Source organism: Myotis daubentonii, chromosome 9 (assembly GCF_963259705.1).
Source record: "Myotis daubentonii chromosome 9, mMyoDau2.1, whole genome shotgun sequence".
Taxonomy (NCBI): domain Eukaryota; kingdom Metazoa; phylum Chordata; class Mammalia; order Chiroptera; family Vespertilionidae; genus Myotis; species Myotis daubentonii.
The window spans coordinates 75,903,247-75,926,335 of NC_081848.1; the positions used below are offsets into that span (position 1 = coordinate 75,903,247).

The following is a 23,089-nucleotide window of genomic DNA, read 5'->3' on the forward strand; positions in this document are numbered from 1 at the left end:
CCTCGTCTTTGTTAAAAAGCAATTCACAGCAGCATTGCTTACAATGGCCAAAAGGCGGGAAGCAGCTCGAGGGCTCATCAACAGATGAGTGGGTAAGCAGAAAGTGGTACAGGCGTACAATGGAGTGCGGTGCAGCCTTAATTAAAAAAGAAGGAAGTTCTGACACCTGCTACAGCCCGGATGAACCCTGAAGGCATTATGCTAAGTAACAAGCCAGTCAGCAAAAGACAAATACTGAGTGATTCCACTTATATGAGAGAGCTAGAGTAGTCAAATTCACAGAGGCAGGACGGAGAATGGAGGTGGCCGGGCCAGGGGCAGGAGGAAGGACTGGGGCCTTTTTTAACTCCTAGAGTGCCAGGGAGCGCAATCGAGCTCCTCCTGTCTTTCGCCAAAAGTGCTGGGAGCGCTATCAAAGCTTCGAAATGGGGTCCAGTTCTAAGTCTGCTTTTATTAGTGATGATGATATTGCTAGATATGTCAATGTAGTAAAGGTTTCCTTAAGTTTTTGAATATGTAACTTCATTTACTTGCGATTCATAATTTTTTCCTAAACTGCTGTAAAATCAGCAAACATGCCTTGGCAATTGTAGCATAGTTCCTAGGATATTGGTTGGCACTCAAAGGGTTAATGGGCACAGAGTTTCAGTTGTGGGAGAGGGAATAGATCTGGAGACTGGGGTACAACGATGCGAATATACTTTAACACAACCGAACTGTACACTCCAAAATGGTTAAGGCGGTAAATGCTATGTTATGTGTGTTTTGCCACAATTATTTTTCAAAAAAGCAAGTCGCAAGGTCCAGATGACATTCAAGGGATCAGGATGATACCAGGTGTGAGCCCCAGGAGGTGGGAGTCATTCAAGCCCACCCGCCACGTTCGGTCGCTTCCCCAACGCTGGAGAGAATCTAACTGCTCCATTGGATCAAAGTCAACATATTTAAGGCCACCTCAGTGCTGGCCACGCCCAGCAGGGACAGGGCAGCACCTGCTGGCCCCAGATGTGCCCTCCCAGGGAGAGTGCCCAGGCAATAGGAGACCTGCTGTGGGAATTCCCTGGTGAACAGGCTGTGTTCCCAATCAAGGAAGCCCAATTAAAACCCCATCCCACCACAGTGTTCCCTGGTCTCTACTACATCCCACACGGAATAGAAAGGTACGGTAATGACTGCACGTTCCCGGTCCCATGCCATCCCATCAATTCACGGCAGAGCTCGTCGTCGTCCGTTTCAAGGCCAAGGGTGAGGCAGGGACTTATGGGGATGAGCGGAGAGGGAGGTGAGGCGCGCACACACACAAAGCTGGGGTCTCTAGCGCGAGACACCACTCCTCCAGACCCTCACCAAGCTGGAAGAAAAGTACTCCAAGACCTGCACTTCCCGGCGTGGGGCCAGCTTTTCTCCACTGCGTCCAGGTAGACAGCACAGAATACCATTTCCTCTGCCCACATGGACTGGAAGCAAAGATGCCTTGTGAAGGACTGGGAGCTGGCAGAGGCAGACAGGACATGTTTTGCCTAAAGGAGCTTGCGAACAGACGGTGCTTATGAATTAGCACTGTGTCTAGGGCCTGGTAAGGCTCGATGAATGTTCACTACTATTACGGCGACGAGGGGTCCAATCTCCTGCGGTACAAGACGAGCCCCGGTTCTCTGGTGGTGCTTTGCTCAAGTCCCACATTAGCAGTCCGTTTGCATTTAGAGGCTACCTGACAGGAGGGAAGCATACCCCTCAAAACCAGAATCATGCTCAGAGCAGGGGGGCGTCACAGCAGAAGAGGGATGAGAAACTGTCAACTGGCCCAGGGGGCAGCGGGCCCGATCCCCATCTCACACTCGCTGTGGGGGGTGCTCCCCTGAGGGAGGACAGCATCATCTACCCAATCTAAACAACAATAATAATCCTTATGATGAGTATTTTAATAGAGTGTAGATCTTAAAACTCACATAACTTAAAATTAAGCAATGTAGTACTACACAGGGGGCAAATGAAGCACAGCGTAATAGCATAACGCCCGACAAAGACATCTTTTCCAGTCTCCAGTCCTTATGGAACCCACTGTGTGCAGGGCACTCAGCTACTAGGCAGGACCTGTGGGATTCCAGAGGCAAAAAAGGGCACGCTTCCTGTTCTCAGGTAGCTAAGGGTAGCGCCTTTCCCTGGCTGGGAGGCTGTCACACGGATGGCGACTGCAGCCGTCACCCCCGCCCTGATGGGACTTGTTTTCTGAGAGCTTGTGGGAACACAGCTCGCTTTCCGGGGGGGGTATCATCTGGTTGTGGAAGGCACAAAGCTGAGACGCTACGGGAGGCTGCTCCACGTGAGGCATCTGGCAACACCGGGCTCCGCACGCGTCTCCACCACGGATGCCTCCTACGCCTTGTGTTTCTAGGAAAGCACAGTACATACAGAGAAAAGGGGCTGGGCTCAGAAACACTAACTTCACCCAGCCTGCAGAGAGCGGTTCTTCTTAAGGGTAGGCCAACATCTGCTTCAGAAAAATGCTGGGACAGGCCGATGGGGTGGGGGTGGGGGTGAGGCTAGGGGTGGGGGTGGGACGGGAGGGCAATTTCCCTAACTTCCCAGGTTTAGATCCGGGAGTCCTTTTGCTGAACATCTCAGGGCACCACTAGTGAGTCCAGTGAACACATAGGAAACCATCTAAGAAATAGCACAGAAAACCTCCTCAACCCCTCCTATCTATGCTAGCATGTCCTCGACTCTGTGACTGGTTCCCCCCATTGACTATCTATCACTGCGGATGGCACAGGCCAAAGGAGTCTTTACTGGCCTAACATTTGGTTTATAAAACTGACTTTGCGTAAAGGCTAGAAATACCCTGCCGCTCCATCGAAGTTTAGAAATTCCTCGGCAAATGGCAAGATTAGAGACCTCGCCGAGGCTGGGGCACCAACCACAGGGGCTTCGGGCTTCCCTGTGTATTTAATCACCGAAGGCTCTGGAAGCACGGACGGCTCCCGGGTGACTCCGCTGGTCTGGGGTGCAGCCTGAGCTCTGCATTCTGGAGGGTTCCACATGCTGCTTCTCAGAGGACCACACTTGGAGAACCCCTGGTGAAGCGAAGACCCGAGGACAGAGGCTAATGCTACCCAAGAATAAGCCCCCACAGCTGCTTTCTGCACACGTTTTGGCCGAGGCTCTGTTGATGCACATTTGGTCTGTCCTTGTCTCTGGACCTCGAGCGTACAGGTTGGATGGATCACCATCCCTGGTTTGTGACCCACGGTCACCAGTGCTCTATGAATGACCCACTTATTCATTTTTAATAACATAACAAGCACCAACTGAAACAAAAGCCAGGACCTTGAAAAGAACCTTCATCTGAACCCATCCATCCCACCTCCTGACAGGAGGTGGCCAGTTACGTCTTTCCCTTGCCTTGCTTTCTGCAGTTTTATTACGTCTAGAAACTGTGGTACATTTATACAGTGGAATACTGAGTAACAGTCAAGAAAATGAACTCTACCAACAAACAATAATATGGGTGAATCACAGCAATATAATATTAAGTTAAAAAAAAAAGGTAAAGCTTGCATTCAGGTGGTACTAGTTTATACCCGAAATATATACTTTTTAGGTTGCCTTAAAATGGACGTACATTCTTAAATCTTTGTATTTTGGCCTCACCACTGAAGAAAATACATGTTTACAGGAAAATGGCCAATGAGTAAAGAAAGGTACCCAGTCAGTTTTCACAGAGAGGATACGACCCTGCTGTGCCCTCCGGGGTTCCCTAAAACGCTCATCTTTCCACCCCCAAATGGCATCCTCTGGCTTCCAGAAAACAGCTCTGAGGCGGAGAGTCTGAGAGGAGCAGGCAATCCACATAAGAGGAAACAAAGAGCAAACAAGCACACGGGGAACGTCAGCTGTGCTCACAATCAGAGAAACGCAAATGCAAGCATTTGGGAGGCCGTCATTCTGTGCCTGCTAAATTAGCAAAAATGGAGAAAACAGAACCGCCGCGAACGCCGGGGGTATCCCAGTGAAACTGACGTGTGCAGACAATGCGAGCAGCCGGGTGAAACAAAAACATTACTCCCAACAGCTGTACGGCGAGGCGGAGCCGTGCACCACGCACACGGCCCACCCAGACTCATCCCGCAGGAGAAATTCAATGGTAAGAACAGCTTCGAGGGCCCCCAACGATGCAGCGACTCAGAAAACCACAGCAGAGGCCCCACAGGGTGTCAGGGAGCTGGGGCAAACTTCACTTTTGAGAAAATGTGCATATGCTATTTAACACGAGAAAAACAAAAGGGATGGTGCTTCTCATTAGCACCCCGTGTGCAAGGGCCGTGGGGTCAAGTGCAAGCATGAACACGGTGCGTGCGTGTGGAGGCGGGCACGGGTGTCGTGTCCTCCCTCCTAGGGTGACCGTGGGGCGGGGCTGCGATCTGTGACCACTGGTTAGTGCCGGGCGCCTCCTACCTTGCGAGCTCTCGCAGCTTTCCTCGTCGCTGTTGTCCTGGCAGTTGTTCTGCCCGTCGCAGATGAAGCTCTTGTCGATGCAGAGCCCGTTCTTACAGTGGTAGCGGGCGGTGGAGCAAAGCAGAGGGTTTGCTGCTGTGAAGGAAAGAGAGCCGATCACCAGGGAGCCAGCCCGTCCCATGGACACCCCCCGAACCTCCAGCCAGCAGGGCGTCCTGCTCGGGAGGCAGTGAGCTCACCTCTGAAGACGGCCGACTCGATCAGAGTCCATCCTGGGAGCCCGGACAGACAGTGACCTGGGCAGGACAGGCCTCCCTCCACCCTGTTCCTAAAGCAACTTCGCCCAAGCCACCACGCTAGTAGCCTGTAACCATGCCAACACAAGGCTGGTGCCCTGTAACTATGCCAACACAGCCAGAGGGCACTGCCTGGCCCCCGGGTCAACCTCTAGGCAGTCCAGCAGCCTGAGGGGCCTGGGCCACATGGGAAAGTCCTGGTAGAGTTGTGAGTGGAATGCTTGGTAGGATGAGACACACAGAATAGCAAAGCCAGGAGGAGCTGAGTCGGGGATCCAGGAACCCCTGCCACCGAAGGAGTGTGCCAGGATCTGGTCCAAGAGCTATACTGGACCCTCCCGGCTCCCTAACTGTGGGTCAGCATCTTAACTCCTCATGCACCTTGATAGTTCCCTACACCCTGTGGTCTTTCTCCTTCTTTGCAGTCAAAGGAGCCCACGGACCTACTTGGTTGGCCTGCGTGGCTCCCCTGGGAGGTGCCCTGTTGCAGGCACTTTCAGGGACCTCAAAAGAAATAACCGATAGGGTTCCTCCCTCAAAGACAAGGGTGGCAACTGGCCGGTGTGGGGGTCACCACAAAACTATTTAACGACATGCAAGCACATCTCCACAGGAAATCAGTATTTCTACAGCACGATTTGCCTCATTCCTTGTAGGGCAATTCCCACAAGGCTTTTCAGAGCTCTATTTTTAATCAACGAAGTAGCAAAGTAGAAACTCCTCGGATCCCAGCCCTGACAGTTATGAGCTGTGCAATCTCGGGCAAATTACATCCCGTCTCAAGCCTCGGCGCCTCGATCTGTGGGCAGGACTGGCTACCTGACTTTCAGGGCTCAGTGCAAGCTGGAAGACGTGGGCCAACTGTTGAAAGCTTATTTAAAAATTCAAGAAGGCAAGTGCAGGGCGTCAAAGCCAGCGTGGTGCCCTTCCTTCTAAGGCAAGCACAGGCCCTGAAAGATGGTGCTGGTCACAGGCCCAGGCAGCTGGCCCGGCTGCTGACGGCACTAATGGGAGCATCACCAGAGACTATAGGTGAGGAAGCGTGCAGTGCAGTCTGACACCTGGCACAGCACAGGGAACAGTCCCCTAGGGCTGCCTGTGCCGGTTGCCCAGAGGGTGGCACTCTCTGAAGGAGCGAATTGGTGACGATGAAGCAGCTCATCCTGGAACTGGGAGATGCCCTGAGCCCATACCTGGATGACATGTGTGGGAAGAGCACCTGAGCGGGGGGCCGGGCCCAGGCAGGAGAGTGCTATGGGGTCAGGCGCAAGGAGCTCGGGGTCTCTAGGGGGTCGGGGGGCAACTGCAAGATGGCAGCTGTCATCAGTCTTTCCGCGCCTCAATGAGCCACCGGTAAGACAGGCAGAGATCATGGTTGCAGGCACTGTGAGTTTCACAGGGTCCATACCCCGGCAAGGCCACAGGGTTACTCTTCATTCAACTCGGAAAGTTTGAAGTGAAAGGTCAGAGGACGGGGAGGGGCAGGGGAAGCCAGTGCTCTCAGTTCTGAAGAGGACGGGCCAGTGCAAAGTCCAACAAAAAATAATCTGGCCTGGAAATGGGAGTTTTAAGTCTAAATCACTGTGGGCCACAGAATGGTTCAACGTGATCGGGCTGAAACCAGGGTCTGACTTCAGCCAAAACCGAAACGGGGAAACCCAAAACCCCAAGTCACAGTCGGTTTCTGTCCAAGGCAGCCCACCAAACCCTCCGGGCCCCACCACGGTGGCCTTCAGCCTCCCTGGGGCCTTGCGGGTCACGCCTACACAGCCACAGCCCGGGAACAATCAGCTCGCTCTAACGAACAGCCTCGGAGGGCACTGAAATTGCTCCAAGACCGGCTGGTTGCAAGCCTCTGCGACTATCCTGGTGGGGAAGGCTGTTTTCGATCAACCTCACGGACACTGTTGGGAACCAGTTCCTTTTCTTCACCCGCGGACTCTCACAAAGGTAGACGGTGCAAACCTTCCCAAGAAAAAGAGGTCATGTGTGTGTGTGCATATGCACATGCTACAAACATGTGTACATATGTGTGCATGTGTATATAAAGATGACTTATATCTTCAAGATGAACTAAGGCTGACTAGACCTGAAGACACAGCTCTGGTAAGGAATCCAGGCTGAAGACCCAGCCACTGGGGGGGTGTTAACACACATAACTGAAAGGATCGGCAGCCAGGACACATAAAGAACTCTCGTCACTCCAGAGGAAAAAGGCGACTCAGTAGGGAAATGGCGGGGGTATCATGAGCAGGCAACTCCCGCAACGGCAAATGGTCAAGGACAACCTAAAAGAACGCTGACCTGTAATGAAGGCCCACGTTAACCGCATCAACGTGCCCAGCGTAAGGGCTGAGAACTCCAGGCTGCCGGCAGGATGTGCGGGGAGAGGAAGTCTCACAGACAGCAGGTGGGAGTGCAAATTGGTGGGTCCGCCTTGGAGGCCACTTTAGTGATATCCAGTCAAGTTTAAGGTGCATGTGCACATCCAGCTATACACTCTACAGAGAATTTTGAGCAAAAAAAAGTGCTACTGAGCACTGTTAATAAAATATTAAAAAAATTAAAAATGGCACAAATGTCACCCATAGAAGAATAGCTACAATGTGTGATATTGCTACATCAGAATTCTACCAGCAGGGCTGGGCTCACTTTTTCTGTAAAGGGCCAGATAGCAAATATTTTAGACTGCGCTAACCCTTTGGTCTTTGTCTTAACCACTCAACTTTCCCATTGTGCAAGGCAGCTACAGAAGATTCGTAAACAAAGAGCATGGCTGGGCTCCAATAAAACTTTATTTACAAAAACAGGCAGTAGGCCAAATTTGGTCCAGGGGCCATTGCTTGCCAACCCCTGCTCAACACTAGTGAAAAATGAATGAATCAGAGACAAGAAGTATGAATTTCATAAATGTAATAGTAAGGAAGAAAAGCAAGTTATGGATGAATATGTACAATGTTGTACCACCTGCGTGAAGTGACCCATCCTACTTATGCGTGAAGAATGCTACTTACGATCAATGGATACAAAAATATGTACTGAAAGAATAAAAACCTGCACTGGAAGAAACAAGGCTAAATTCAGGCCAGTGGGTGCCCCAGGAGAGAAGGGTAGGATCTGAGAGGGAAATACCACAGGCTTGTAATGATACTGGATAACATCTTATTATTCTAAACTCTAAGGCAAAAAAAGCAATGTGGTAACATGATTTTTTAATTGAGATATAATTGACAAAGAACATTATATTAGTTTCAGGTGTACAACAGAATGATTTGATATTTGTATATACTGCAAACAGATCACCTCAATAAGTCTAATTAACATCTATCACCATCCATAATTAAATTTGTGTGTCAATGTTACAAGTTTTTTTTTTGTTTTGTTTGTTTTTTTGTGATGAGGCCTTTTAAAATCTACATACTCCTGGCAACTTTCAAATATACAATCCAGCATGATGAACTATAGTTAATATAGCTGTAATGTTATCATAATGTAATGTCATATGAATAATACGATATAGTGTTATTAACTATAGTTAATATAGTTACGATAATAGAATAGCAACTAGAGGTCATATCATTATTAAAGCAGGGTACTGGGAACCCAGAAATCCACTTAATTTTCCTTTTCCTTTTCACTACGTTTGAAAGTCTTCACTGAGAAGTTTTATGAGTCTAATCTGGCAGACATGTTTTGGTGATCACTCCCTTTCTTTTTTTCTTCCCTTCCCCCCGCCACACGATTCTCTTGGGCTCGCAAACACCTGCTTTTGGTATCTTTCACACTGAGGTGCCCGATTGCTCAGGAGTTGCCAAGTTGCCCAGTTTACGCACTTGTAAACCACCACACCTGGACTCCTCCTTGCCAAGGACTCCTCATAAAACACCGCCCCCCAATGCAGGCAGAGAAACAGGCGAGGGTGCTGGGGGAACGCTCCCCCAACCCTTAGAAGGCCCGGAAAAGGGCCTCGGAACCATCGGAACACACATGGTCCATGCCCCCCGGGGAGCTCCGGGGAAGGGCCCTGGCGCCTCCCCTCCTTCAGGGTCTGCTGATTCTCTGTATGTGAATTCAAATGAGGCTTGTGTTCAGGTTCCCTGGGACACAGCAAATTAGAAGGGAAACTAGAAAAAATATAAAAACAAACAAACCACCTTAAGCATGCCACAAACAGAGCAGCCTAAGATAGTTTTGACGAGACCAGAACGTTCTAAAAGGAGCCAAAGGCAACCCTGGATTACAGTCCAGTCTAAAAACGGACGCCCCTAAAAACAGCCCCACGCTTTCACCAGCTAAACACGGATGCAACACATCTCAGAGAAATAAATCCCTTTTAGCACTGGTCCTCCAGGCATACATGGTCAGTTACTGGGCAGACTCACTGACCGGGGCGGCCTATCTCCCCGACGCCCCGAGATGGCGCAAGTTCCATGACACTCCTTCCTGGGCCTCTGCAGCTACTGACCAGACTTCGCCCAGTTCCAGGGCCCCGTGCATGCGTGGGACTGCAGTGGCCAACGCTGCCGGATCCAGGCTCAGGGCGGGCAGGCGTCAAGGCCAGAGGGCCCTGTGGTCCCTTGGAACCTGAAATAGTAACGGCTCAACGGGCTGCTCACAAACTGGCCAGGAAGCGCTTTGAACTTGAGGATGTTATGTCTTCGCAGCTTCTGTAATCTGAGTTTTCTTTGTCCTTGCTGAAGTGTACCCGCCACTGAAAAATGTATCGTTTTTCTCAGCTCACTAGGGAGAGGAACAATGTGTTTTATAGTATTTACTTCAACGGGGATGAGGAAAACTGTCTGCAGAGTCAATTTCAAAAACTCAACTGCGGACTTACAAGCTCCTCTGTTATGACCACAACAAACGCAGGGACTGGAGATGGCTTCCTGGCCCATGAGCTCTGCAGAGAGAACTTGCCTCCCCGCAGGGGGCGGGCGGGCCTAGTTATGGTTGGCTCCGTGGCTAATTGGATTGGTGGCATTTAATTCAACCACATCTGAAGGGCCAAGGGCCCACTGCCATCGCCCAAAACCAACTGGCCAGCTTCAGGGCAGGAAATGAAGCAATCTGGCTCCAGTAGGACCCAGGGAATGTCGCCCTTAATCCACTTAAAGTCTGTGAAGTTGGTCCCTCTTCCACCTCAAAGGCTTCTTGACAACATTCATCAACGAGAGAGTTCTTGTCACCAGGCCTCACGCTTCCCATCTGCTCCCCATCCCACAGTGGTTACCCCTCACTTCCTCTACCTGCATCCTAGCCTCAGGGGGCTGTTGTCCTCCCTGGAAACCAGCAACTGGGGGAAATGGAGCCGCCCCATTCACAAGCAAAAGGTATTCAACAGACATCAACACCAAGATAAGACAGATGTTGAAATTATGCAATGAAGACTTTAAAGCAGCTGTTTTACAAATACTCAAACAAGCAATCACAAACACTCTTGAAACAAATGGACCGCAGCAAGCCTCGGCAAAAAGCAGAAGCTAGAAGGAAGAACCAAGAGGAGATTTTAGAACAAAATGTAGTAACCAAAATAATAAAGAACCACACTATATGGGCTTGAAAGCAAAAAGTAAACTTGACAAAAGATAGGAATGATCCAATCCAAACAATAGAAAGACAAAAGCACTGATTTAAAAAATGAGCAGAGCCTCAGGGGCCTGTGGGACAGTCACAGAAGGACTAAAGTTGTGTTGCCAGAACCCCACAAGAAAAGGAGAAAGAGTGCGGTACTTAAAAAAAATATTTGAAGAAATAATAGCTAAAAACGTACTAAGTATGGAAAAAGACAAAAATCTTCAAATTCAAATAGAACCCTCAACAGATGAACTCGAAAGAAATCCACATACCCAGACACGCTACAATTAAACTGCTGGAACTAAAGAAAAAATATCTTCAAAGCAGCCGGAGAAAAAATGATAGTTTCTCTGTGGAGAAACTATCGGGACGACGGCAAACTTCTCACTGGAAACCGTAGACGCCAGAGGAAGTGGCACCACATTTTTAAAATGCTTAAAGAAAAGAAACGAACTGTCAACCCAGAATTCTATATGCAGTAAAAATATCCTCGAGGAATGACGGCGAAATAAAGACATTCTCGGATGAAGGAAAATGAAGAGAGCCGGGTGCCAGCAGCCCTGCTTTAAAAGAATTGCTGCGGGAAGTTCTCCAGACAGAAAGGAAATGATACCAGCAGGAGACTTGCAACATCAGGAATGAAGGAGCAGCAACCAAAATAGTAACTATCTCGGTAACTATTCTTGCCCTGACTGTTTTTTGCCTCTGGAGCACTTTAAAATGTATTTGAACATTCAAAGCAAACATCAAAACCCTGTCTTTGAGAGTTTTTAATGTAGATGCACTAAAGACAACTATAACATAAAGCAGCCATTTTCAACCGGTGTGCCGCAAGAATTTTTAAAACATGCAATCCCTGACAGTCCGTCAAGGGCACTGACCTTTTCCCCTTAGACTGTCAAACAGAAAACTGACAACAGCCAACACAACCATAGCCATCCGGTGTGAATGACTCAAAATTATACCCATTTTTTTTTTTTTTGGTCAGATTGGCAAAAGATATAATCTAGTTTTGGGAGTGCCACAGAATTTTAGTAATTAGCTTGTGTGTGCCGTGAGATGAAAAAGGTTGAAAATCGCTGGCAGGTGGATCTATAGAGTGATGGGTTTTCCACTCCACCGGAAGTGGTACCATATTGATTCGCCATCTGTGGGGAGATTGACTGCGGGTTTCAGTCGTTTCCAGCCTTGTCCATCGATTGTAAAGCCCTGCATCAATTTTTCACCTCAAGGTTTTGTGGCCATTGGTGACCCCATTCTTAATTAGCGGTTACAAAATTGAGAGACCCTCATTCACTCATTCTTCTATTATAGTTGTTATTCTTCAATTAAAAGAAAACTTTCTAAGTCAGGTATTTAATTTCTCAGAAGTGCAAATCATATGGGAAAGGGAGGGTAAGAGCTTGAGTCTTTCCTTTTATTTACCAGTTTTCAAAAGAGTGAGTTAGAATCCGTATTTTTAAATGGTAGATAAGCCAAAGGAAAAGGTTGGCTTAATTTGGAATGGATATAATTGACTCACTTCAATAATTAAAGACCAATGTCCACATATTTAAATCACACGGAGTCTTTAACCACGGCAGGGAGTATGTAACATGGCAGTCATTTAGAATGTACCTTAGTGTCCCACTTGCTTTTAATCGCCATTGGATAACTCTCTAGTACAGACCTATGAATATATAGGGTGTCTCCCCAAATGTATACACACACTTTGAAGAATTATAAAGGCAGTGTTTATTAAAATACATTTCATTTTCAAAATTGAGCTCTCGGCTGTTAAGGTGTGTATACATTTTTTGGGACACCCTGTAGAGCAGGGGTCCTCAAACTTTTTAAACAGGGGGCCAGTTCACTGTCCCTCAGACCGTTGGAGGGCCGGACTATAGTTTAAAAAAAAACTATGAACAAATTCCTATGCACAGTGCACATATCCTATTTTGAAGTAAAAAAACAAAACGGGAACAAATACAATATTTGTATTTGCATGTGGCCCGCGGGCCGTAGTTTGAGGACCCCTGCTGTAGATATAACATCTAGAGTTCTCCCCTGAGATTATAAGATCCCCATAGCAGGAGGCAGAGATCGAGCTCAGACACACGAAACGAACTATAACAGAAGCATGTCTTTTCCATGAAGATGGAGCTGAAATTGAAGGAGGAAGCCCCTGCCCTCCCAAAGCCAAAGCAAAGGCTTGGAAGACAACGAAAGCAGTGCTGAAAGGCGTCCACAGCCACAAAAGAACCAACAAGACCCGCCCGTCACCCAGCTTCTGAGGGCCCAAGACACTGCGTCCAAATATCCTCAGAAGAGCACCCAGGAGCAACAAGCCTGCCCACTGTGCCATCGTCAACTTCCCCCTGACCACCGTGTCCACCATGGAGAAGAGAGAAGACAATCATACACTTGAGTTCCCTGTGGACGTCAAGGCCAGCGAGCACCAGATCCAACAGGCTGTGAGGAAGCTCTATGACACTGAGGTGGCCAAGGTCAGCACCCTCATCAGGCCGGATGGAGAGAAGAGGCATATGTTCCACCGGCTCCCCACTAGGATGTGTTGCATGTTGCCAACAAAACCGGCATGATCTAAACTGAGTCCAGCTGGCTAATTCTAAATATAAAAATGTTTACAGTGTTAAAAAAAAAAAAGAATGTCCTTGGACATCCGAAGCCAAAGATGAAATCCTAGTAATTATGGTCTTCCCCTTAATCTCTCATAGTTTTAAGTCATTATACATTTTTTGGGGGGGGTTGTTTCTGTTTTTTAAAATATATTTTTATTGATTTCAAAAAGGAAGGGAGATGACGAGAGAGAATCATCAATGATGAGAATCATTGATCAGCTACCTCTTGCACACCCCCTGCTGGAGATTGAGCCCGCAGCCTGGGCATGCACCCTGACTGGGAATCGAACCCTGACCTCCTGATTCATGGGTTGATGCTCAACCACTGAGCAACACCAGTTGGGCTCACTCTATGTTTTTATAAGCGATTACCATGTGTCAGCCACTGCACTAAGCACTTTTCAGATATTATCTCATCTAATTCTCAGAACAGCCCCAGGAGCAGGCTCTCAGCACTGCTTCTGGAGACAAGGAAACCCCTGTGCAAAGAGATCATGGAGCTCGCCCACCTCCTGCCTAATTAGGGCAAACACAGACCAGGCCAGACAATCCAGCTCAACCTCACCTGCTCAGCCAGCCACACCCTGTCAGTGGGAAGGTGGGTTTCGGTCACTGCACTAACCATTCAGTAATCGAGTGGCTGGGCTGTATTTCTGCCATCTGAGACCCAGAAGGTGAAATAAGGCAACAGGAGAAGGCACAGGAGAGAGTTATGAGCCCCCTCTGTCCCTGCTGTGAGGGTAGAGCCATGACAGCTCTCTGGAAAGACATAAATAACACAGGAGACAGCCACCTCCTCTTCAGGGACTTAAAATAGAACCGATGGGATTAGGGAAAATCAATTTATCCAGTCATTGAAGTCGCTGAAACTTACATTTTGAAAAAATTGATAACAGGAGAGAATGGTCACAGGAAAGAGGACATCTCAATTAAACATACAAGAGAAGACAGAGCGAGATGGAGAGGGCAGGGGAGAGAAAGGACCGGTATGAAATAGCCCAAATATTAAGTGTTTCATTCTGGGCAGTTTCGTTTCCCTCTTTATACTTTCCTATATTTTGTAAATTCTTTTAATAGTCAGAAGAAAAAATGTTACTACAATGTGCAGACACAGAAAATAAATGGGTAAATTTGTCCAGAGCAGATACAGCGACCAGGGCTCCAGTAGTCTAACACATGAGGGGAAAGCGAAGAAGAAACAGCGAGCAGCCACCCGCATGGCCAGCAGCAGGCACAAAGCAACCGCTGGGAGAGATGGGGCAGTATGGGGCGGGGAAGGCACGCTTGAGGGTCACTGAGGCCGCTGTGTGTGAAGTGGTTCTGGACACAGAGATGCTGCAAGGAAGGGGCTGCATGTATCCAGGCCGAAGAGTATGATGCTCAACACAGAGAGCGTTTAGAGGCAAGGTGGGGTAGAGAGAACAAGGGTGTGTGTGTGTGTATGTGTGTGTGTGTCTGTGTTCATACTGAGGAATAGTATACAGCAGGTAAAAGGAATCAGGGTGGTCACAAATAGAAAAACTCTAGCTTTCTATACTGTTTGAATGTTTTTCAAAACATATCTTTCTAGTATGTGTATAATTAATATAGAAACATCTTTCTTTTTTAAAAAATATTTTTTATTGATTTCAGAGAGGAAGGGAGAAGGAGAGAGCTAGAAACATCAATGATGACAGAGAATCATTGATCGGCTGCCTCCTGCACGCCCCACACTGGGGATCAAGCCTGCAACCCCGGCATGTGCCCTTGGCCGGGAAACCAACGGTGACCTCCTGGTTCCTAGGTCAACACTCAACCACGGAGTCACGCCGGCCAGGCTAGAAACATATTTTTTTTTGAAAAGAATTCAAAGTAAGAAGGAACGCAAGCGCACAGACCTGGGGTGTCGAGTGGGAGAGTCACTCGGAGGAGAGTCTGAATGAGCCTGGAACTGGCTCAGCCACCTGTGCGCTGCGTGGCCCTGGATGGGCTCGTTTCCCTCTCTGCCCCTCAGATGCCTGACCTGTTCACAGGGATCACACACCTGCATTTGCACCGCTATTGTCAGCACTGAAAACAAAGTACACCAAGCCCCGTGCACTCAGGAGAGCCCCGATGAATGGCAGCTGAGCACCGACACCAGCCGGGAGCGGTAAAGGACGGAGTCTGGGGCTCAGCAGAGAACGCCGGAGCCTGTGGCGGAGGAAGCCAGCGCTGAGAATGGCCAGCACGGAGGCGGGGGGCGCTGGAGTGAACACAGGACCACTTACTGCAGTTCTCTTCGTCGCTGCCGTCGGGACAGTCCTCGAACCCGTTACACCGGAAGCGGCCGATGATGCAGTGGATGCCGCTGGCACAGGGGAAGAAGGTCGGGCCGCATTTCGACTTGACCTTGGCTGCGGGAGGACACAGGACAAACAGCAAGACGTCAGGAGGTTACGCCTTCCGACACGGCACACCCACCCCGCTGACCCTGTGCATTTACCTGGAAGCCTCCGGAAGGTACTTACCACCACCACCCACCCCCGACACCCGCCCGATTGGAAGCCCACGGGCATCACCCTCTGGGAAGGGAGCGGCTGCTCCCGCTGCTCCCCAAGTCCCAGGGAGCCGACAGCACCTGCAGCAGCGGGGCTCACTCAACATGTGCCGCCCAGGAAGCAATGGGTGAGTAGATGGATGATGGATGGAGCGTGTTCTCAAGGTGCTAATGAGCCATTCCAGACTCATCGCCTGGCTGTCGCAGTAATTCCCTACATTCACTGAGCGCTTCTGACACTAGACGGAGCGGCCAGCGCTCCACGGAGATCATCTCTTTTAATCCACCCAGCAGCCGCCGATGGGGCGGTGAAAGGAAGGGGTTCACTCCACAGGCCCGAGGCTGCTATCCTCAGAAAGGCTGGCTGGCAAGCGTGGCCCTTGCTTGGCTGGCATCTGGGAACCTGGCTTTTGGCAGGGCTCGCTCCATTCTCATAACAGTGGCTCGCTGCGCCCAGATATGCAAACAGCGCAGTGTATGCGGAACACCTGCTTTTATCCTGAGAGTTTGGGAGAGGGTGTCTGTGTAACCAGCTCCCAGTAAAAACCCTGGGCACCGAGTCTCTAACAAGCTTCCCCAATAGAAAATGTTAGACGCATTGTCACAACTTGTCACTGGGGGGTTACTGCATCCTGCCTGATGCCCCTGGGAGAGGAAGCCCAGAAGTTTGAACTTGGCTTCCTCTGGCCCTCACTCCATTCACCGCTCTCCTGTGCTGTAACAAATGATAGGCTGAGTTCTATGACTCCACCCAGCACATCGCTGAACCGCGGGGCAGTCTCGGGGACCCAGGACAAAGATGGGTCTGGTTCTCATCCACATCCCAGATGTGCTCGGAGAGGTGACGTGACTTGCCCAAGGTCACACAGCTAGAAACCCTGGCCCTGGCATGAAGGCCGGGCACTCAGACTTGGAAGCCACGCTCCCAGCCAGCTCCGTCGTGTTGCCCCCCTGCCAGAGGCTGTCACTTGTCGTAACAGAAGCCAGACTCCTGCTCAAAGAAATTCTTCTTCCACTTCTGCCGCACAAACAGTTTTCAGAGAAGCTGCTGTGGCTTGGGCTTGACTGAGTGTCCCTCTAACCGCACGGCCCTGTGGTGTAATGTGCTTTCCCGTTAACGGCGCTGGCTGCTTGGCCCGGCGATTGACGAGGTGTGAGATGGGATCTATTACTGCATCCCAGGTAGCTGATCCCACCGAACATCCCTCTCGTCGCCTGTCTTAGAGGCAGGAGTCACGATCCTCAAAAAGGAAGGGCCGTTTCTTTGGAACAAACAGGCAATAAATTGCGTTCATGTTCCTGCCATCAGCTGCATGCCACCGTGAGCAGCAGCTGATCCACAATCAAAAGGGTCTGCAGGCCTGGGACATGGCTCCGTGGTACCCCGGAACTGCTGTCAGTGCTGGTGTGCCCTTCACAAAGCACAAACTTGGGACAGAGTTCAAATTGTGGCTCCACTTTTAATGGACTGGGGCACGTTTCTAAATATCACTGAGCCTCCCTTTCCTCAATAAACTGCAGCGAACACCTACCTCACAGGGCTCTAGGAAGGAGTCAATGAGATCTATACTAATAAAAGGGTAATGTGCTAATGAGACTGGACGTCTTCCGGACATCCTTCTGGACAAAGCCACAGTGGCGGGGGCTGAGGCAGAGGCAGTTAGGGGCCATCAGGCTGGCAAGAGAGAGCAGTTAGGGGCAATCAGGCCAGCAGAGGAGAGCAGTTAGGAGCGATCAGGCAGGCAGGCGAGTGGTTAGATGCCAGCGGTCCCAGATTGTGAGAAGGCTGTCCAACTGCCGGTTTAGACCCGATCTCTGTGGGATCAGACCTAAACTGGTAGTCAGACATTCCCCGAGGGATCCTGGATTAGAGAGGGTGCAGGCCAGGCTGAGGAACACCCCCGTATGCCCCCCTCCTGCACAAATTTCGTGCACCAGGCCTCTAGTAATGTATATAAAATGCTTAGCACAGAGCATGGCACACAGTAGATGCTCAACTAATGATAATGCTTATGCTATTTATCACCAATCAACATCATTGTCACTAGGCTCACTGAATTCTAAAATTGACACCTGGGCTGCTGGATAACTCTTTTTTTCTGATTACCACAGTTAATAAAGCTCCTTACGAAAACTCTCTATGAACTGACGTGAAGTGATTGCCCGGAGATATTAGTAAGTGCGAAAGCAACGTGTGAAAGAACACCTACAGTACTTTCACCCTCCACATAGCAAGAGGGGGATATAAGAAAATATACGTGTACTGCCTCATCTGTGAGAAAGAAACACAGGAAGGATAAACCAGAAACTAAAAACACTGGTTACCTCCAGAGGTGGGTGGGAAGGGTGGGAGATAGGGATGGAATGAGCGCAGGACAAGAGGGATGCACATTCCTCTGAGTCTATCTGTACAACTCTGACTGTCGGAACCAAGGCAGTATCTCACATACCCCAAGAGTAAACAATTAAAATCGACCATGTGTGTGTGTGCCTGTGCAATATAAACAGCAACCCCTACTCAACTATATTACAGATGAATAACCACATCACACTGAAAGGGGTGAGGAAGAAAAGAACTAGCCTACGTAACTACGGAATCATTATTCTGACAGGATGCTAAGGCTAAAGAGAAAAAGAATTGTACACAAATAGGGTATTCCGGTTCTATCTGCTTGTCACAGGGGATGGGTGAGCAATTCTGAAAGGAGCTTTTGTGTGTACCAGGTGGAACAAATACAGCAAGAGCAAGGTTTTTCTACTATCAGAGCGAGATGTTACAAATGAGGCGCGGGAAGGCCGAAATGAGCCCTGAGGCTTTGGACTGGATTTGAAGGCATCAGAATGAACTCAAGGTTTGGATACATAGATGATAGAAAGATAGATAGATAGATAGATAGATAGATAGATAGATAGATAGATGACAGATATGGAAGGAAGGGAGGGAGGAAGGCCTCCTGGTTTCCTTCTTGAGCTCATGAGGCATAGTTCTACCTCAGGACCTTTGTACCTGCTGTTCCCTCTGCCTGGAGTGCCTTTCTCCCAGGAGTTGTCATGGCTCACTCCTCTGTTTATTTAGGTCTCTTTAACCACTGTACTGTCTACAGGAGAAACCCCACCTTCCACCCACAGTCACTCTAGCCCTTATTCTGCTTTCCTTTCTTCATAGCAAAATGTCACGGATTTTGTGTTGGGCTGTTTGGCTATGAGCATACGCTCACTGGAATACTTGCATTCGCTACTTTTGAAGGAGCTGCACTGTACAGTGCCTGCATTTGGATGTCTAATAAATACTTGCTGAACAAACAAATGAACCTGTTAAAGGAGAGAATGGGTTTGGGTGATGATAGTCAGCATTTACAGAATGCTCAATACGGGCTGAGCATTGCGTTCCATATTTTACAGACATCATCTCTTTGACTCCTCACAATGCCCATTTTACAGATAAGAAAACTGAGGTCCAGAAGTGAAGTGGCTTGAACCTGCTAATAAACAGAGTCAAAGCTCAAACCCTGCTCTTGCCTCATTAGCTTCCTTACAGATTTCTTAAGGCCCAGCCCAGCTCCAAAGGGCTAGCTAGACTCTATAAGATAAAGAGAGAAAAGAGAGTGAGAATATGAGTAATTATAAATGAATTAGCTACCATTCAATTAACCAGCTCTTTGGCCCTGGCCCTGCACCGTCTTCGGGAATCAGTCACGAGACTTCCTGCCTTGGTGGGGATGCTCAGAGGCTGTCTCTGTTGGAGGGAGCCTGTCCCGTTATGATTTACATCTGGGCCATCACACGCCTGCTAAGGCGACCTCCGTGGCGGATCACGGGCGGCCAGCCGAGCGCCTGGCAGAGGCACAGAGGGAAGCCCGTCACTGACAGCAGCTGTCGGCTGCTCCCTGCCTGCATGACCTGCTGTGGGGCCCAGGGGGTCCTGGACCAAGTCTGTCCCCCACTTCCACGAAGGGGAGATTTCAGCACAAACCTCAGCAGCCCTGGCAGAAAGTGGAAGAAGGACTCTGTGTCTAAAATCGCACTGACAGAGGCAGAAGGGGTGACTCCATTCCACTGAGTACGTATTTAAATCCATCACTTTGCAAGGAGTTGCTCAATGAACTTCTCAAGGCGGCAGCTTTCATCAGCCAGACAGGGGACAGGGTTATCCTGGGGTTGGTTCATTCCTGATCGGAGTCCCCCCTCCTTAGAGCCTGGCTGTTACAGTTCTGAATTTCATAGATCAGTAAAATAAAAATAAAAATAAAAATGTTTAACTAGATGGGAGTGGACAAAGGACTATTTTCATTTGACCAGCAAGGACATAAGCAAACACAGGCGCAATCCCTGCTGTTCGCCCTAAATGAAAGGCTGCCTTAGCACCCGCAGTGCAGGAAGACATGGCCCTTGGATGGGTGTTTGGGGGTCATGCCAGAACTAGGGGGGACCAGGAGACATGCCAGCGCTGCCAGGGTGTGATGCCCTCAGATCAAAGGCCTGACCTTTACCTGCCAACATCTGGAGCACAGCAGGCCATCCACACAGGCTCATTCGAAAGCGAATTCTCACATTTCACAGATGGGGAAAACTGAGGCCCAAGGAGGCAACTGGGGACTTACCCGAAGCCACATGGCCATTCAGGGTCAGACTGCTCTAGAACCCAGTCCTCATGCTCTGAGTCTGCACCGTGCTTTAGCCTGGGAGCTGGGGGGCCACACCTTCCCCGGGCCCGCATTGGGGATCACATTCAGTAGAGGTCCCAAGAGCCCCGGACAGAAACGCTCCTCACCAGGTATCGTACCTGTGGCTACCGATCTGCTCAGAGGGGCTCGGGGCTGCCCGTTGGCCCCAGATGACGAGCGCTGCAGTGCGGGCCTGCTCTCTACAGCTGCTACTCAGACTCCCCCTCCCTACGTGGGCATCATGCAGAAATGCTGGACAGAGGCTGCCATGCCAGAGCCTCTCTGTTCAGCCAGAAACAGCCACACACTCAGCTCATCAGACCCGCAGCCTCTCCCAGGCCGTGGCAACAGCCCCAGCCACAGACCCCTCTGCAGGGCCTCCCCTCGGGGCCTCTGTGGTTGGCCACCTCCCGCCCTGCGCCAGGACGTTGTCAGCCTGTGCCCGAGGCGGCCCGGGTAACCAGCAGCAGGAGCCTTAGGCTCTTGTGCATAATTACCATCCTTGCTTTGTCAACTCAAGGCATTGCTCACTGTGAAAAATTCAAACAACAGAAAAACATACAGCAGCAAATTTAAAAATTACCCCAAACTGCCGCCACCCGGGGAAACCCACTGTGGCCGTTTTGGTTAACACGCTCCCGAGGCACAGCCTTGCTTTTGCAGACGGGACCATGTTCAGATGCAGTGAGTCTGGAGGGGAGCCTGGGATCCCGTATCACTAACGCGCTCCCAGGCGACGTGGATGCTGCTGGTTCCAAGCCCGTCACTAGCGAAGGACCACTGTCTTACTTGTTGCTCTACCTCCCAGACCCAGAACAGCGCCTGGCACATAAGTTACTCAATAACTACGGACCGAATTAATACACAGAAATCAGAGGGCACCTGGTTAGATGCACCGTGACATATTACACTATTCAGAGCCCTGCTTTTGTCACTTACTATGCTGTGACCTGTTTTTCTATTGGTCACTACAGATCCGCACCATCACTTTGGATGGCTACTTGTGTACCCACAAGTCCCATTACTGGTGGGTATTTGGGGCGTTTTCAATAAAGGGAGCACATCTAGACGCATGTATTATGTCCCCCACTCTTTAAGGTCTAACTGCTAGGTCAAAGGATATACAGAATTCACGTTTTGGCATCCTTTCGACTATCGACTGCTTCCTGCCTAAAGAACTGGTACTGTCTTCTGGCCACCAAGGGCTCGGGGAAGCCTCCAGCCCCGGACTGCCCGGGAGGCCGACCCTCCCTTGCTGGCGACGATCTCCCTAGAAGCGTGCAGGCTGAGAACACCCCGTGGTTCCCCTGTGCTTACGTTACGTTGGCCCCTCACTGCAGCCGGTGCTCACTGCTCTCCATCCGTCTCTGTCTCTCTCCATTTTAACATCTGTGTATTTCATTACTTTGCAGAGTGGCGGACATTCCTATCCGGTCAAGGAAACCATGACTCTTCCTTTATCTTTTTAAATGTGCACCGGGGGCGGGCATCCATCTTGCTGGAATTGATTTCCCGGGTTACACTCCTCACGGGCTCCTGCAAAGTGTCCTCCTCCCAGGAGCCGCTCCTGGGGCTGACTTTCCCAAGCCCGCACTGCCTTCCGTCTAAGGCTCTGGCAGAGGGCGGGCTCTCCCGCCAGGGACTGTCCCCGCGGCCACATTTCCCCGGCATTTCCTGTCCCGCACGGCAGGGTCACGTGAAGAAGGGGGTTGAGCGCCTCCTGCAGCCGAATCTCCAGGGATGTTCCTGAAAGTGTAAGTCCCGGGGCCTCTCCCAGCGGACCCTGCATTTTTATGGAGCACGCAGAGGATTCCGATGATCTCTAACATGTGGACACCCTACTCACATTCTGCCTGTCTATGTCCAGGGAGCAAATGACCCCACCCGTCTTTTCCCTGAGGATGCCACGGCACTGACCAGGGCCACTCCAAGAATTCTGGCTGCAAGGCCCATGTGGGGCATACTTGGATCATCACCCCCAGAGCGTGTCGTTACGTGAGAAGACCACCCACCCACAAGGAAACCACAGGCCTCATTATAATGTTTCCCCATTTCTTTTTAAAAATTTAAATATATTTTATTGATTTTTACAGAGAGGAAGGGAGAGGGATAGAGAGTTAGAAACATCGATGAGAGAGAAACATCGATCAGCTGCCTCCTGCACACCCCCTACTGGGGATGTGCCCGCAACCAAGGTACATGCCCTTGACTGGAATCAAACCTGGGACCCTTGAGTCTGCAGGCCGACGCGCTATCCACTGAGCCAAACCGGTTAGGGCCCCATTTCTTTTTTAAAAAATATATTTGTAATGATTTCAGAGAGAGGAAGGGAGGAGAGAAACGTTCATGATGAGATAGAATCATTAATTGGCTGCCTCCTGCACGCCCCCTACTGAGGAACCCAGGCTTGTGCCCTGACCAGGAATCAAATCCTGACCTCCTGGCCCACAGGTCAATGGTCAACCACGAAGACACACCAGCCAGGCAAATGTTTCCCCATTTCAGCAGTTCTCTCTCTTTCCACATTCATGAGCAACATACAGAATCATTCTGCTTTACACAAAAAGCTGTAGGCTCCTATTCAAACAGTTGCTGTCCTGGCAAATAGGCCCTTTGAGAACGTAAAAAACTCTTAACTGGTTCTGTCCACTTTTTAAGGATTAACACTTCACCAGTGCACAACACAAAAATAGGGTCAGAGACCAAAAATGTTTGTACTGCCCCCTCTTGGCCAATAACAAAATACCCCCCAGCATCCTTCTATCATCAGCCAATCAGTTGTGTGGCGCTTGAACAGCACTCCCTAACCCACAGGGTAGGACAGACAGGTCAATGAGCCTCTGCGTGCAGTACCGGGAGTGCTCTCATGGGGGAGCTAGAGGACACCCAATCTCAACCTGAGGCTGAGGTCAGAAAATGATTCTCAGAGGAAACCCAGCCTCAGGGGAGACACACACACCT

General features: G+C 49.9%; 1 protein-coding gene across 2 annotated transcripts in view; it reads right to left on the minus strand.

Annotated features, from left to right (window-relative positions):
• LDLRAD3 (low density lipoprotein receptor class A domain containing 3) overlaps positions 1–23,089 on the minus strand; it is a 191,707-nt gene that overhangs the window by 75,000 nt on the left and 93,618 nt on the right. Inside the window, exons 3-4 of one of the 2 annotated variants that reach the window (XM_059709650.1) lie at positions 15,196–15,321; positions 4,456–4,587 (exon numbers count right to left, since the gene is read on the minus strand). In XM_059709650.1, the coding sequence (XP_059565633.1) occupies positions 4,456–4,587; positions 15,196–15,321 (258 nt within the window). Of the gene's footprint in view, positions 1–4,455; positions 4,591–15,195; positions 15,322–23,089 lie in introns of both variants that reach the window. The other variant, XM_059709649.1, reaches the window with a different exon arrangement.